The sequence below is a fragment of the Hippocampus bargibanti genome, linkage group LG03 (assembly GCF_051943395.1).
Source record: "Hippocampus bargibanti isolate YZ-2025 linkage group LG03, ASM5194339v1, whole genome shotgun sequence".
Taxonomy (NCBI): domain Eukaryota; kingdom Metazoa; phylum Chordata; class Actinopteri; order Syngnathiformes; family Syngnathidae; genus Hippocampus; species Hippocampus bargibanti.
The window spans coordinates 8,214,013-8,228,322 of record NC_142736.1 but is presented as its reverse complement, the minus strand read 5'-3'; the positions used below and the strand labels follow the sequence as shown (position 1 = coordinate 8,228,322).

The 14,310-nt window shown below is 42.1% G+C and overlaps 1 protein-coding gene across 7 annotated transcripts in view; it reads right to left on the bottom strand.

Annotated features, from left to right (window-relative positions):
* The window catches only part of nadsyn1 (NAD synthetase 1), a 147,366-nt gene that overhangs the window by 78,252 nt on the left and 54,804 nt on the right, over window positions 1-14,310 (bottom strand). For 6 of the 7 annotated variants that reach the window (XR_016114424.1, XM_088991803.1, XM_088991805.1 and 3 more), the window contains exons 5-8: window positions 12,398-12,487; window positions 1,432-1,483; window positions 1,261-1,349; window positions 1,051-1,168 (exon numbers count right to left, since the gene is read on the bottom strand). Coding sequence is in view for 6 of the 7 variants with exons in the window: in XM_088991803.1 (XP_088847929.1) it covers window positions 1,051-1,168; window positions 1,261-1,349; window positions 1,432-1,483; window positions 12,398-12,487 (349 nt within the window). In the remaining variant the exon portion in view is untranslated. The remainder of the gene's footprint in view (window positions 1-1,050; window positions 1,169-1,260; window positions 1,350-1,431; window positions 1,484-12,397; window positions 12,488-14,310) is intronic. The other variant, XM_088991802.1, reaches the window with a different exon arrangement.

The following is a 14,310-nucleotide window of genomic DNA, read 5'->3' as shown; positions in this document are numbered from 1 at the left end:
TCCTTTCCAGGGCAAACCCCCACCTTTCTAGTGTGTCCACCACCCGTTCCCTCTCAGTAAAGATCACAGTGTCATCTGCAAACATAATCGTCCAAGGAGATTCCTGTCTAACATTGTCTGTCAGTATGTCCATCACTATAACGAATAAGAAGGGGCTGAAAGCTGACCCCTGGTTGAGTACATGCCTTGCACTGCTCTGACATACTTTATGTCACTCCAGACTTCCCCAGGCAATACCACCACAGTTCTTCTCTGGGCACCCTGTCATACACTTTCACCAGATCTACAAAGACACAATGCAATTCCTTCTGACCTTCTCTGTACTTCTCTATCAGTTTTCTTAAAGCAAATACTGCATCTGTCGTACTCTTTTTAACACATGAAGCCATAGTGCTGCTGACAAATGTTCATTTCTGCTCTTAGTCTAGCTTCAATTACTCTTTCCCATAGTGTCATTGTATGGCTCATCAACTTAATTCCACTGTTGTTACTACAACTCTGCACATCTGCTTTGTTCCCTAAAAACGGTCCCCAGCAGACATTTAAACAGCTTCTTCCCCCAAGCCATTAACTCTTTGAACAGTAGCCCAAATGGAATTGTATAGTGCCTCTTTGCAATTTTTTTGCTGATGATACTAGTGCAGCGTGTTCGACCGGAAACAAATTCCTTGTGTGTTCTACATACTTGGCAATAAAGATGATTCTCATTCTGATTCAATATACTTTGTCTCCATTCTTCAGGCATCTGATCACCATCTAAGATCTTGTTGAACAACCCGGTCAGAAATTGGATTGGATTGGATGTACCTTTATTCATCTCGCAGTGGATACATTTACATTTGATAGCAGCAACGTTATGAAAGGAAGAGGAAAAGAAAGAAGTAGAAAAACAAAACAATGGAGCTGATGGAAAGGCTGTAACTCTCGGGTGCGATCTTGAGGTCAAAAGAACAAAAAAAAACTAAATAATAAATAATATGACAACACAATACCACTGCCACCTCTCATTTCGTTAGTCATGTGAAATAGAAATGTTTGTAGTTGATCTACCTTTGCTGTTGCTGACTTCACCAAGTTGAGTCTTTGGTTTGCTTTGCGGAGCTCATGGTGGCTTGCAGAGGAATTTGTAAAGATTTCGACACCATCAAGACCCATCTGACTATGAGGGCTAAATAAAAGAGTAAGGAATCAACAAATATTTGGTGTATTGCTGATTTGAAATTATAGATCATTCAACAGTGGAAAAAAATGTTAATTTACCTCGAAGGGTGCCATAACTCTTCACACATCTCTGTACCAATACAAGTATCCTTGGTGGAGAGCACACAGTCCCCAAATGGGACCGTATCCTGATGAGTACAGAGGCAGTTTGATGCTATATTGAAAGCACAACACCATACAAGTTACCACCACCTTATACAAGTTATTTACCTGCCCTGTGACATGCTGGATAATTCTTGGCAGAAAATAGTCTTCTACTGTCCTGTAAGATATGAAAAGTCATATAATGGTGAAAAGAACACTGATATCATCTCCTCTTTCATTCAAAACTGCTTCAAACAAAAAAGAGGAAACATTGAATTACTCTCTGTGTCTTTTGTCTTGTGTCATATTATTTTGACCTGTAGATGGTCCAAATTCCCAAACGTTAATCAAGAGCTACAAGTACTAGCCAAAAATGTTTCTCATCACCGATGGTATTTTGTGCTGTGTTGTACTCTCTCTCTCTCTCTCTCTCTCTCTCTCTCTCTCTCTCTCTCTCTCTCTCTCTCTCTCTCTCTCTCTCTCTCTCTCTCTCTCTCTCTCTCTCTCTCTCTCTCTCTCTCTCTCTCTCTCTCTCTCTCTCTCTATATATCTATATATATATATATATATATATATATATATATATATATATATATATATATATATATATATATATATATCTCGCATCGTGGCGGCGAGAACGCGGTGGCGGGCCAATGGCGCCTCCTTGAGACAATTCGTTCTACTTCGGGGCGAGGTGGCGGATCGCGGGGTCAGGCCGCGTGTCGGCGCGGGGTAAGGCCGGGGAGAGAGCAACTGGTCGAACAGCGGCGACCAAGACCCAAGCCTGCCCACCACCGTGGCTTTCCGAATCAGATAATTTGCAAGTCATTTCGCACTGAGTCTCTATTCAACATTTCAATTGATTTAGACTTTTTTACCATTTTGATTTAAGACCGTTTGGTCGCCGGTGTTCTACCGCTTGCCCTACCCCACAAAACACGCGAACGCCGTGGGCCCTACGCGGCGTTCTCGTCTTGAGTTTCCAGTTATTTCTACAATTCAGATTTTTCTCTGATAGAGTGTTTGGAACAGATACTTTTTGTCACAATAAATATTCATGAAGTTTGCTTCTTTTATGACTTCACAATGGGTGAACAGTGATAGAGTGCTTATGCACATTAGTAAACATGTTATTTCATGCCTAGATTAGTAAACATATTATGTTATTCTATGTTTGGCTTAGTGCATTCAGTGAGATCTCAACTTACAAACACCTTATCTTACAAACTTTTCGTCTTACAAACGTCAAATTTCTGAAAATTAAACCTTATAATAAGCACTATTTTCATAATACACACCCACCACGGCTGGCGGAGTGATCTTCGGGGGAAGCACACGACCGAACAGCACCAGAGGTTAAGTTACCAACAGTCCTTATGGAAGGTGACTCTCCTTCCATAAGCCATCAACGACCATCAAAGAGGTAAAAAAAATACAGCGCAGTTTATTTATTTAATTACAGTCTTTATGTAATGTGCCTCTCTTTCCATACAGCAATTCCCTTTGACCTCCAACGCCATTCCATCAAGCCATCAATGACCATCACAAATGTAAATAAAGTGACTATGATACAATGCAGTGTATTTCTTTCATTACAATACAAGAGCACATTTATTATACATAGAATAAGGTATGTTGTGTGTAGTTTTAAGGCATATTTAGTTGAAAAGTATATTTTATGGAAACCCGGGAACGGATTATTCCCACTTTAATGGTTTTCTATGGGAAATTTAGTTTTTTGCCTTTTTTTTGCCTTTTCGCCTTACACACTCTGTCTGGGAACCAATTAAGTTTGTAAGTTGAGGTCCCACTGTATTATGTTATTGCATGTTTAGTTTAGTCTACATGGATCTATGAAGCTTATTAGTTGAATAGTTGTGAAAGCAGAATGTAACAATATTAACTTTCAGTCTGATGTTCTCCCAACACAATTGTCCGTAGCTGATTGGACGACAGATCGCTGCTGTGTACATTTAAAAGTAGGTTGAGGGGCGGGCTTTGTTCTCTTGGCTCCCCGCTCCGACGAGAGATGTGCTCCTTTTGTTTCATGAGAATAAATTATTTTTTTCCTGTTCACCATCTATCATCCCCGCTGGTATTTCATCACAAAACTTCGTTGAACACCGAACCAGATGAGAAACAGGAATTAGAACGCAACAAACAGAAAAAAGTGATCAAATAAGCTTGGTCAAAAATATAGATACACCAGCGCTAATATTTGGTAACATATACCTTGGCCATTTTCACTCCAATTAGGCGCTTTTCGTAGCCACCACAAGCTACTGGTTGAATATTTGACCACTCCTCTTGAGAGCAATGATGCAATTCAGCTAAATTTGATGGCTTTCTGTCATGGACTTGTTTCTTCAGCAGCGTCCATAAGTTCTCAATGGGTTTTAATTCAGGACTTTGGGAAGGCAATTCGAAAACCTTACTTGTAGCCATATTTAGCCATTCCATTATCACTTTTGATGTTTGTCTGAGAGGGGTCATTGTCCTGTTGGAACACCAAACTGTGCCCAAGACCCAATCTTCGGCCTGATGATTTTAGGTTCTCTTGAAAAATTTGAAGGTAATTCTCCTTCTTCATTATTCCAATAATAATAATAATAATAATAATAATAATAATAATAATAATAATACTTTATATTTTAAGCGTCTTCAAAGCTCTCAAGGACACTTTACAGTCACAGACAAGCATAGGTACCATAATAAATAAAATATAATCACAAATACAATGCAATAAATAAAATACAATTATAAATAGAAACAAGAGAGCGAGCTACACAGAAAATGCAATTTTAAATAGGTGGGTTTTAAGATGGGAAGATAATCGATGATACGAATCTTGGGAGCAAGTGAGTTCCAGCGGCGGAAGAGGATATGAGGGAACAAGAGGGAATAGAAATTTGAAGAAGGTCAGATAGGTATGGGGGGCAAGGTTATGGATAGCTTTAAATGTATAAAGAATAATTTTAAAGTTGATTCTATATTTGACCGGGAGCCAGTGGACCTCTTGGAGGACGGGACTGAAATGATGAAGTTCTGGTGATAATCCGGGCTGAAGAATTCTGGACGAGTTGAAGTTTGTGGAGAAGTTTCTGAGGCACACCAAAGATAAGAGAATTGCAATAGTCAATTCGGAGGTGATAAGACTATGAACGAGGATAGCAGTGGTGTGAGGAGTGAGAGACGGGCGAAGATTATTGATATTGCGTAGGTGGATGTATATGGGAGTGGAAAGATAGTGTGCTGTCAAGAATGACACCTAGGCTTTTCACCTGATGGGAGGGATAAACGGTCGAATTGTCAATAGTGAGAGAGAAACTGTTAGCTTTGATCAAGGTGGATATGGTACCAATGAGGAGAATTTCAGTTTTTTTTTTTGCTGTTAAGGTTGAGGAAGTTATGGGTAAACCAGGATTTAATTTCAGAGAGGCAGATTGAAAGGGAAGAAGGTGGAAGAGAGGTGTCGTGTTTGCCCCCCCATACCTATCTGACCTTTTTCAAATTTCTATTCCCTCTCGTTCCCTCTGATCCTCTTCCTCCCTCCGCCTCTGTGTGAACCCCCTGCCCATCTCAGCAGGATGGGTGACAAAACCTTCAGCTGCTCTGCCCCCAAACTTTGGAACTCACTTCCTTCCAATATTTGTAGCATCGATTCTCTTCCCACATTCAAGTCCCATCTCAAAACCCAACTATTTAAAATTGCATTTTCTGTGTAGCTCTCTCTCTTGTTCCTATTTATAATTGTATTTTATTCAGTGCATTCTATTTGTGTTTGTATTTTATTTACTGTCGTACCTATAACTGTAAAGTGTCCTTGAGAGCTTTGAAAGGTGCTTAAAATGTAATGTATTATTATTATTATTATTATTATTATTATTATTATTATAAGTCACCATTGAGAGGCTATTCAATCGTTAGTCATGCTCAGATTATGCGTTTTGCTATGCAACCCAGTCCCTGAAATAAGTCACTTCCGCACGACAATGACGTTGTGGCTCAAGTGAAATGAGCAGGGCATGATCCATTGACCTTTCCTCTCGGGGACGAACATTCAGCCATTTGTAATGTCTCAAGTCTGAGCCCCTGGAGAACAGCATCCTCATTATTGATACTCCTACTATAGGGACACTCACAATGTAGCCACAAGGGGGCACAAGCCAGTGTATTATTGTGCCGGTCCCAAGCCCGGATAAATACAGAGGGTTGTTTCAGGAAGAGTCTCCGACGTAAATTATTTTGCCAAAACAAATATGCAAATCAAACTTCTTAATCCCACACCGGATCATTCGAGGCCCGGGTTAACAACGGCCGCCATTGGTACTGTTGATCTTCACGGTGCCGGTGGAAAATGGACTACTGTTGGTCGAGAGGAGGGAGGTGCGCCCGGAGAAAAAGAGAGAAATGGAACGCCCAGAGTATAGAACTAGAGTAGGAACTTTGAATGTAGGAACAATGACAGGTAAAGGCAGAGAAATGATGCAGAGAAGACATACTGTGTGTCCAGGAGACCAGGTGGAAAGGGAGCACGGCTAGAAGTTTAGGGTCAGGGTTTAAGTTGTTCTATCATGGTGAAGACAGAAAGAGAAATGGAGTTGGGGTTATATTAAAAGAGGAGTTTGTTAAGAATGTCTTGGAAGTAAAAAGAGTATCAGATAGAATGATGACCCTGAAGCTAGAAATTGAAGGTGTGATGTTAAATGTTATTCGTGGGTATGCCCCACAAGTTGGATGTGAGCTGGCGGAGAAGGAACATTTTCGTTGGACATTGATGAAGTCATACAGAACATCTCAGGTTTGGACTCCAGATGAGGAACGCAGAAGGACAGATGGTGGTTGACTTTGCTAAGAGAATGCAAATGGCTATAGTGAATACTTTCTTTCAGAAGAGACAGGGACATAGGTGACCTATGAGTGGACGCAGAAGTACACAGGTAGACTACATTTTGTGTCAACGACGCCATCTCAAGGAAATCAGTGACTGAAAAGTGGTGGTTGGTCAAGGCGGACCACCTTAATTTGAGCCGATGTACGGAGGTTTCGTACGTGACTGATCGACGCCATCTCAGGTTGAGATATGTCCGCTTCCGCGCCTCCGGCAGTGTTAGACCGGGAAAGTTTCAGAAGCGAATGAAGTTCTGGAAGTTCGGGTGAGTTTTATTGTCCAGGGGGCAGAGGGTGGTCAGCTGGAGGGGGGTGTTTGGGGGAGCCGTCTTTGTGTGTGTCTTTTTGTCTCCCCTTTCGTGTTCTTTGTCTTTGTCTTTTGTCTTTTTGTGCGTGCATTGTGTGCTTTTATGTATTGTTGTGTATGTACGCGCGTTGTGTGAGCTTCGCTAAGACAAAGGCGGGGTGGTCTGCCAGCAGAGAATGTGGACAGCCCACTCCTCCTCATTCTTTCTCTACCCATAAGAGGGGGGTGGGGGTGAATTCACAGCCGCATTCTGAGATCGGCAAATTGATTCATTCGCAAATAGGTTAATAAACGAAAATAAAATGTGTCGCGTTAACATTCACAAACGTGTTGTGTAAAAAAAGACATTGTTCCTGCCGAATGTGATTCTGCCGCCGAGGCCTCTCTTCTCCACAGGACGAGAGGCTGCCTTGTCATTACAAGAGGACTCGATCGGGTCCAACCATGCAGTGTGGAGACTTTCGTCTCCGCTCGACGTCCTCATGAATGACATAACACTGTTTCTTTTTTCCCATAGCTTTTTTTACGAATACCGTCCACTTGAAACAAAAACTGAATTAAATAGTCAGGCAAATTAGACTGAGTGAACAAATAAATAAGCCAACAAACAAATAAATAAACAGAGGCTGAACTTGAGTGAATTTGAAGGCAAACGTAAAATATTTTTGTTAGATTTGATTAAGTGTTTTCACTAAGAGAATTGAACACCTTGAAGTCAGAATTCCAATGTTTTTGTCTGCGATTGGGACAAATAATTGTGAAATCCTGATTTGGGAACCGAAACAATTCGCAGACAGAGCTGGGAGATGGTGGTTGAGAAATTGTTCCATTTGCAGGACAAATTGATGAACTGTGGGATGCACAAGCCACTTGCATCCACCCATCCTATGATTTTCTAGGAAGATGCTGCTGAATCATAGTATCATCCGAGCTGAAGTTTGATTATTGATGTCTTTGGGAACAAAATTTAATCTCTGCTTCAATTGTCATAGGAGATCCAACAAAGGAGCAGCTGCAACGGCTGGTGGGATGCACCTGCACAACTAGAGTTGGCACACCCAACTGATGATTTGGGATCGATGACAAAGCCCCTATTGAGAATAGATTTGATTTCCAAAAGTATAGTGTTTGGCATTTATTCAAATGCATGACAACTTGTGTTTTTTGCACATATTTCTCATCTAACCATCTAGCGAGCGACGAATTGTTACAATAAGGCTTGATCGAATGAAAAATATTCGACGTTGGAGATGCGATGGCGGAAATCCAACGATTATTAAGACAGCCGCAGATGCTGATTTATCTTCTGGCTACCTTTGCGTACAGTGATGACATTTGTCAGTTCAAAAGTAATTTATAGTTACGACTAAAGGTGCAAAATAACCTGTCAAAATTGATTTGATTGCGAATTATCATTATTATTATGAATTGAATGCAGTTCACATTGAAGTAATTGACTGCAGTGCACATTAAAGGAATTTCTCGCCGGTAAGAATGAAATTGGTAAATGTGTTGAGTGGGCACCGATGACAGTCAGAGATTTCAGATATATTGTATAGGGGTTTCCACGCTAACCAGCTTCTTTCAGAATTGGGAGAAGGAGATCCTTCAGAAGGAGAGGACTCCTGCGGAATCCGTGCCAGGGTGACCGCAGATGAAGCTGGGTTGCGCGAATGGAAGTCCTATGCAGAAGCGAAACTGACTGTCAACTCGTGCCCTCCAACTGAATGACAAAAGGTGAGTATGATGACCATCTACGCAGATTGCCATAATGTTGACGACCATGTCAACTTGTGCTAAAGAATTGTGGAAGGCTGTCCTCCACCCAAGCAATGTGGCGACATGCCAAAATTTGGCCTCCAAAATTTTGGACCAATGATATTATTTGGACAAATGGTTTTATGCAAATTGATAATCTGTGCAATGTCAAAGACGGATCGTGTTCCACGCACACGTTCCCAATTGGCAAATTGAGACTTTTCATGTCTCAACAGGGGGGAGTGACAATAGCTCAGATCATCATTGCCAAAATTTTCACTTTTGGTAGTGAGTGATGTTGGCTGCGACATTATTCCCCAAGAAAGTGGTGCCCTCCAGAAATGCAGACTCACTAACCACTAACATCTAACAAAAACAATGTCTGCCATTTATGTGAGAGAATGCATTGCAGAGCCTAAACGATGAGACAGACTTTGATAGGGAAAAAAACGTCAAGAAAGTGTGATGTGTAGAATGAAACCATCCTTTCGACATGTGACCTGGCACAAGTCTTCTTTTGTTCTCCACAGGACGGAGATGCGGTCTGAAGAAGATGACGTGGGCCACGCCAACGTGGGATGGACCGGTTGCGGAGCTGCGAGCCGTCTTAGCAGCCACAAGCTTCGGCTGGATTCGCGAGGACACCGTTCATCAAGAAGATTCCCGATGCACATCACTGGAGCCGCCAGATCGCACCCTCTTTCCCAGACACCTGCTCATCCGTACCACACCCTGGGGCCTGCTTCAGACAAATGCTACAAACAATTCCATTCCTCCTCGTCGTCCTGGTGATCACCATCCAGGATGCCATGAAGATTTGACTGTTGTAGCGATGACATGACTTTAATTTAAGATTGTTTCCAATGTGATTGTTTTATTTTGTGATTTTCTTTTTTTCTTTGTACATCACCTTGCTTTCTGCTAATTAAATATCATCGCAACACCAGCGAAGAACAGAATCAGAAGAAGAACATCAATTTTTGACCCAACAAACATAATCAGAGAGACAGGTCGTAAAGTACTTGGTGTATGGAGTGGAAGAAAGGTAGATAAGGAGACTTGGTGGTGGAATGGGGAGCTGCAGGAGTGTATACAAAGAAAGAGGTTAGCAAAAAAGAAGTGGGACACTGAGAGAACAGACGAGAGTAGACAGCAGTACAAGGAGATGCAGCGCACAGTTAAAGTAAAGGTGGCAAAGGCCAAACAAGAGGCCTATGATGACTTGTATGCTAGGCTGGACAGCAAGGAAGGCGAGACTGGTGATTAAGGATAGGGATGGCAATGAATTCACACATACCAGTAGTGTGATGAGAAGATGGAATGAGTGCTTTGAAGAATTGATGAATGAGGAAAATGAGAAAGAACAAACAGTAGAAAATGAAAGACTGAAGGTGAGACTGATCTTTACAGACTGGCGCGACAGAGAGACAAAGATGGTAAGGACCTGCAGCAGGTGAGGGTGATTAAGGATAGAGATGGTAATGTATTAACAGGTGCCAGTAGAGCGATGGCTAGATGGAAAGAGTACTTTGAAGAATTGATGAATGAGGAAAATGAGAATGAAGAAAGAGTAGAATTGGTGACTGTTGTGGACAGAGACGTAGCAAACATTAGTAAGGATGAAGTGAGGAGGGCGCTGAAGAGGATGAAGGGGGAAAGGCTCTCGGGCCTGATGATTTACCAATCGAGGTATGGAAGTGTCTTGGAGAGGTGGCGGTGGTGTTCATGACTGGGTTATTCAACAAGATCTTAAATGGTGAACAGATAGATGCCTGAAGAATGGAGACGATGTGTACTTGTGCCACTTTTTAAGAACAAGGGAGATGTGCAGTGTTGTAGTAACTGTGGAGGAATGAAGTTAATGAGCCATACAATGAAACTATGGGACAGATTAGTTGAAGCTAGACTAAGAGTAGAAGTGAACATTTGTGAGAAGCAGTATGGCTTCATGCCAAAAAAAAAAAGAGTACGACAGATGCAGTGTTTACTTGAAGAATGCTGATAGAGAAGTCCAGAGAACATCAGAAATAATTGCATTGTGTCTTTGTAGATCTGGAGAAAGCGTATGACAGGGTGCCCAGAGCAGAGCTGTGGTATTGCATGAGGAAGTCTGGACTGACAGAAAAGTATGTCAGAGCAGTGCAAGACATGTATCATGACTGTAAGGCAGTTGTGAGATGTGCTGTCGGTGTGACGGAGGAATTCAAGGTGGAGGTGGGACTCCACCAGGGGTCAGCTCTGAGCCCCTTCTTATTCACTATGGTGATGGACAGGCTGACAGACCATGTTTGACAAGAATCTCCTTGGACCATGATGTTTGCCGATGACATTGTGATCTGTAGCGAGAACAGGGAAAAGGTGGCGGAGAAACGAGAGATGTGGAGGTATGCCCTGGAAAGGAGAGGACTGAAAATAAGTCACAGCAAGACAGAATATATGTGTGTGAATGAAAGGGATCCAAGTTCAAAAGTGATGCTACAGGGAGAAGATAATAAAGAAGGTGGAGGATTTTAAGTACTTGGGTTCAACTGTCCAGAGCAATTGAGAGTGTAGAGAAGAGGTGAATAAGCGTGTCCAGGTAGGCTGGAATGGCGGGAGAAAAATGTCAGGTGTGATGTGTGACAGAAAGGTTTCAAATAGGTTGAAAGGAAAGGTGTATAAAACGGTGGTGAGACCAGACATGATGTTTGAACTGGAAACAGTGCCACTGAAGAAAAGACAGGAAGCAGAGCTGGAGGTAGCAGAGTTGGATAGGATCAGGAATGAGTACATTTGAGGCTCAACTCATATTAGAGGCTTTGGAGAGAAAGTCAGCGAGGCCAGACTGAGATGGATGCTGGTGTCGGACGTTTCGCTTCTTATCCAAGAAACTTTGTCAGCAAACTAAAGTCGCACTGGTAGTTTAGGCCCTATATATATAGCCCTACTGTCCAGACATGGTGGTGCCGGACTCTGCTATGATAGGTCCTTGCTCTCAGGTTGGGGGGAGCAGAGGACTACTCCCTGCAGCTGCTCCACTGGTAGTTCCTACCGTTCTGACTAATGACTGGCCTGATTGCCCCACTTCGACCGGTATCACCTCATCAGTATTACTAATCATATGTTGCCTAAGCAGGCGTATGAACGAACCAAATTGAACATGAGGTTCAATTTGGATCGTTCATACAATAGCCTGCTTCCTTCATTAAACCAATCCTTCATCAAACCAAACCGGTTTAATGAAGGATTTAGTTGTTTTATGAAAATCGCTTCTTTTACTCTCCTTTCAAACGATCTGTGTTCTTTCGCTAAGATTTTAACCTCATTGTCGTCAAATGAGTGGTTGCTAGCTTTTAGGTGCATATGTACTGCCGATTGAGGACCACTAGTATTATCCCTGCGATATTGATAGTCTTTTTTTGAGAATTTGTTTAGTCTCCCCAATGTACTGCTCTTTACAATTTTCATTCTTACAATGTATTGAATAAACCACATTTTTTCATTTGGCAGCCTATCTTTTGGATGCACTAATTTTTGCCTTAAAGTGTTTATCGGTTTGAAACAAGTAGGAATTTTGTGTTGCCAAAGGACTCTTTGTAGTTTTTCAGAAACTCCTGCAATATAAGGTACTGCCACTTCTCTCCTTTTTGTATCTTAAGAATTTTTGGTTTCATTCCCTATTCTTTCTTTGACATTTGTTAATTGACCACTGAGGGTACCCACAGTTTGTGAGTGCTCTCCTGATATAGTTGTATTAAGTTAATCCTGTCTACTTGATATCTAATTTAAAACAGATTCTTATTTTACAGACAGTATATTGTCGGTGTTCAAATACCTGACATGTTTTCGGTGTCTACTTCCGCCTTCGTCCAAAAGACTGACTAATTGGGTTTCTCAGATGAAAACATTCAGCAATTTTCTTATTCGCTTTATCCTCACAAAGGTTGATGGAGCCTATCCCACCAATCTTCGGGCAGAAGGCAAGGGGACACCTTAAACGGGTGAGGAGACAATCACAGGGCACACAGGGATTTAACATTGATCTGCGCTCACACTCAAACCAAGAAATGATTTTGAGTGTTCTATCAGCCCCAATGTACTGCTGGAGAAAACACAACACATCATTTCAGCCTTGATAGCTTGATGTATACCAACCGAAACTTTGTCCAGGGTGCAAACCAACGCATCTCTCTGTAAATGCCATGGTTGGCCATGAGCATCTTCGGACGAATCAGTAGGATTTGTCTAACAGGAAAGAGAATAAACCAGGTCATTATTCTCATTTCATTGAAATTAGCATTCAGTTTAGAAAAGCAATGAATGTTACAACCCAATATCTGTTTGACAGTAAATAAGTGTCAAAAATGCATGGAACAAGACTGTTTATCTGTGTGAGACACAAGATGTCCCTATGACGATAGCAGTGTAAACCTTTGTAACACACCTGAGACTGCTTCCCTAAAATGAGCTTTTCTACAGTTCTTTGTGTTTTGGCAATGCCAATGCACCACTTTTTAGAAGTTGTTTGATCTTGAGAAGTTTCAAACACTTTGAGTAGGGAAAAACTATTCATTCATTCATCTTCCAAACTGCTTAATCCTCACAGGCATTGCGGGGGGGTGCTGGAGTCTATCCCAGTCATTTTCGGGCATGAGGCGGGGACACCTTGAATTGGTTGCTAGCCAATCGCAGAATTTAGGTACAATTTAGAATGTTTAATTAGCCTGTTTATTATTGGAAAGTGGGTGGAAACCAGAGGACACGGAGAAAACACATGCGGGCCTGGTGAGAACATGCAGACTCCACACAGGGAGGCCCGGAGCGGGATTTAAACGCATGACCTCCACACTGTGAAGCTGGCACGCTAACCACTCAAATACCGGCCGCGCTCTGCCCCCACGCATTCTGCAGCCTCTTACGTTATTATTATTTTGTTTACCACAAATAACCCTTTCGCTTCTTCTTTGTTAACCTCTTTTTCTGTATACACTCCTGCACCTCCCCATCATTATTTTTTCCCACAAACAACAATCTCAACCCCAAAGTACTGAATATAGAGATGAAAGAAAATCATCAAGTTTGAAGCTGTGTGAACACTACTGCAATACAGTAAAGTTTCGTGCTTATTACGATACTATTTCTATGAACGCAAGGAGAAAATTTACATGTCGCAGGATCGGATATATCGATAGTCCGGTTATATCGATATTTTTACGACTCCCGAGAATATCGATATATCGAGACTACTGTATTTCATTTCGGCTTTTCCCTTCAGGGGTAGCCACGGCGAATCAGTGTCCGCCATCTAACCCGTTTTTGTGCATCATCTAGTCTCACAGCATTTACTTTCGTGTCCTCTTTGACAACATCCGTAAACCTCCTCTTAGGTCTTCCTTTCAGTCTCCTTGGCTAAAGATTCAACGGCTTAAATTCACCCAGTTCCCTCCAACTCCACCTGAATTGTGAGTATGGCCGACCAGAAGGCAGTTGACCATCTTAAGACTGAGAGGACAACTGCAAAAGCATCATTCACCCGCCTGGTTAAGGAGCCTCACCAGGAACCATGATGACATGATGACTGAGGAGGAGCTCAGAGACAGTTTTAAGACGCTCATCGCAGCAGCTGACAAAGTTATGGAAGCCAATGACAAGGTAGAGGCCAAACTCCTGATACAGCTAAGAGATGGGGAAACAGAACTCACTGTAGTGCAGCAAGAAGATCTGGACAATACTTCAATAGAATGTGCGTCAAAGCGGGCGGAGGTCAAAGGTTTACTTCAGAAGGTCCTGTGGAACAAGTTTGGAAAAAATGAAGTATCCATAGCTCTTCTGACAGCAGAGGAGGAGTGCAGACGCACCACTGCTGTGGACCCTGAGGATATGAACCTGGATGGATACCAGTTCTTGCTGAACCAACTTGAAGGATTAATGAAGACTGCAAAAGAGGTACATAGCCGGTGGAGACACTGGATTCCTGAAGATACAGTAGCTGAAATCCTGACAACCTTAAAAGCCCTGGAAATTCAAGCCACCAAGCTTGTCTCCAAAAAGGCTGACTTCATACAAGA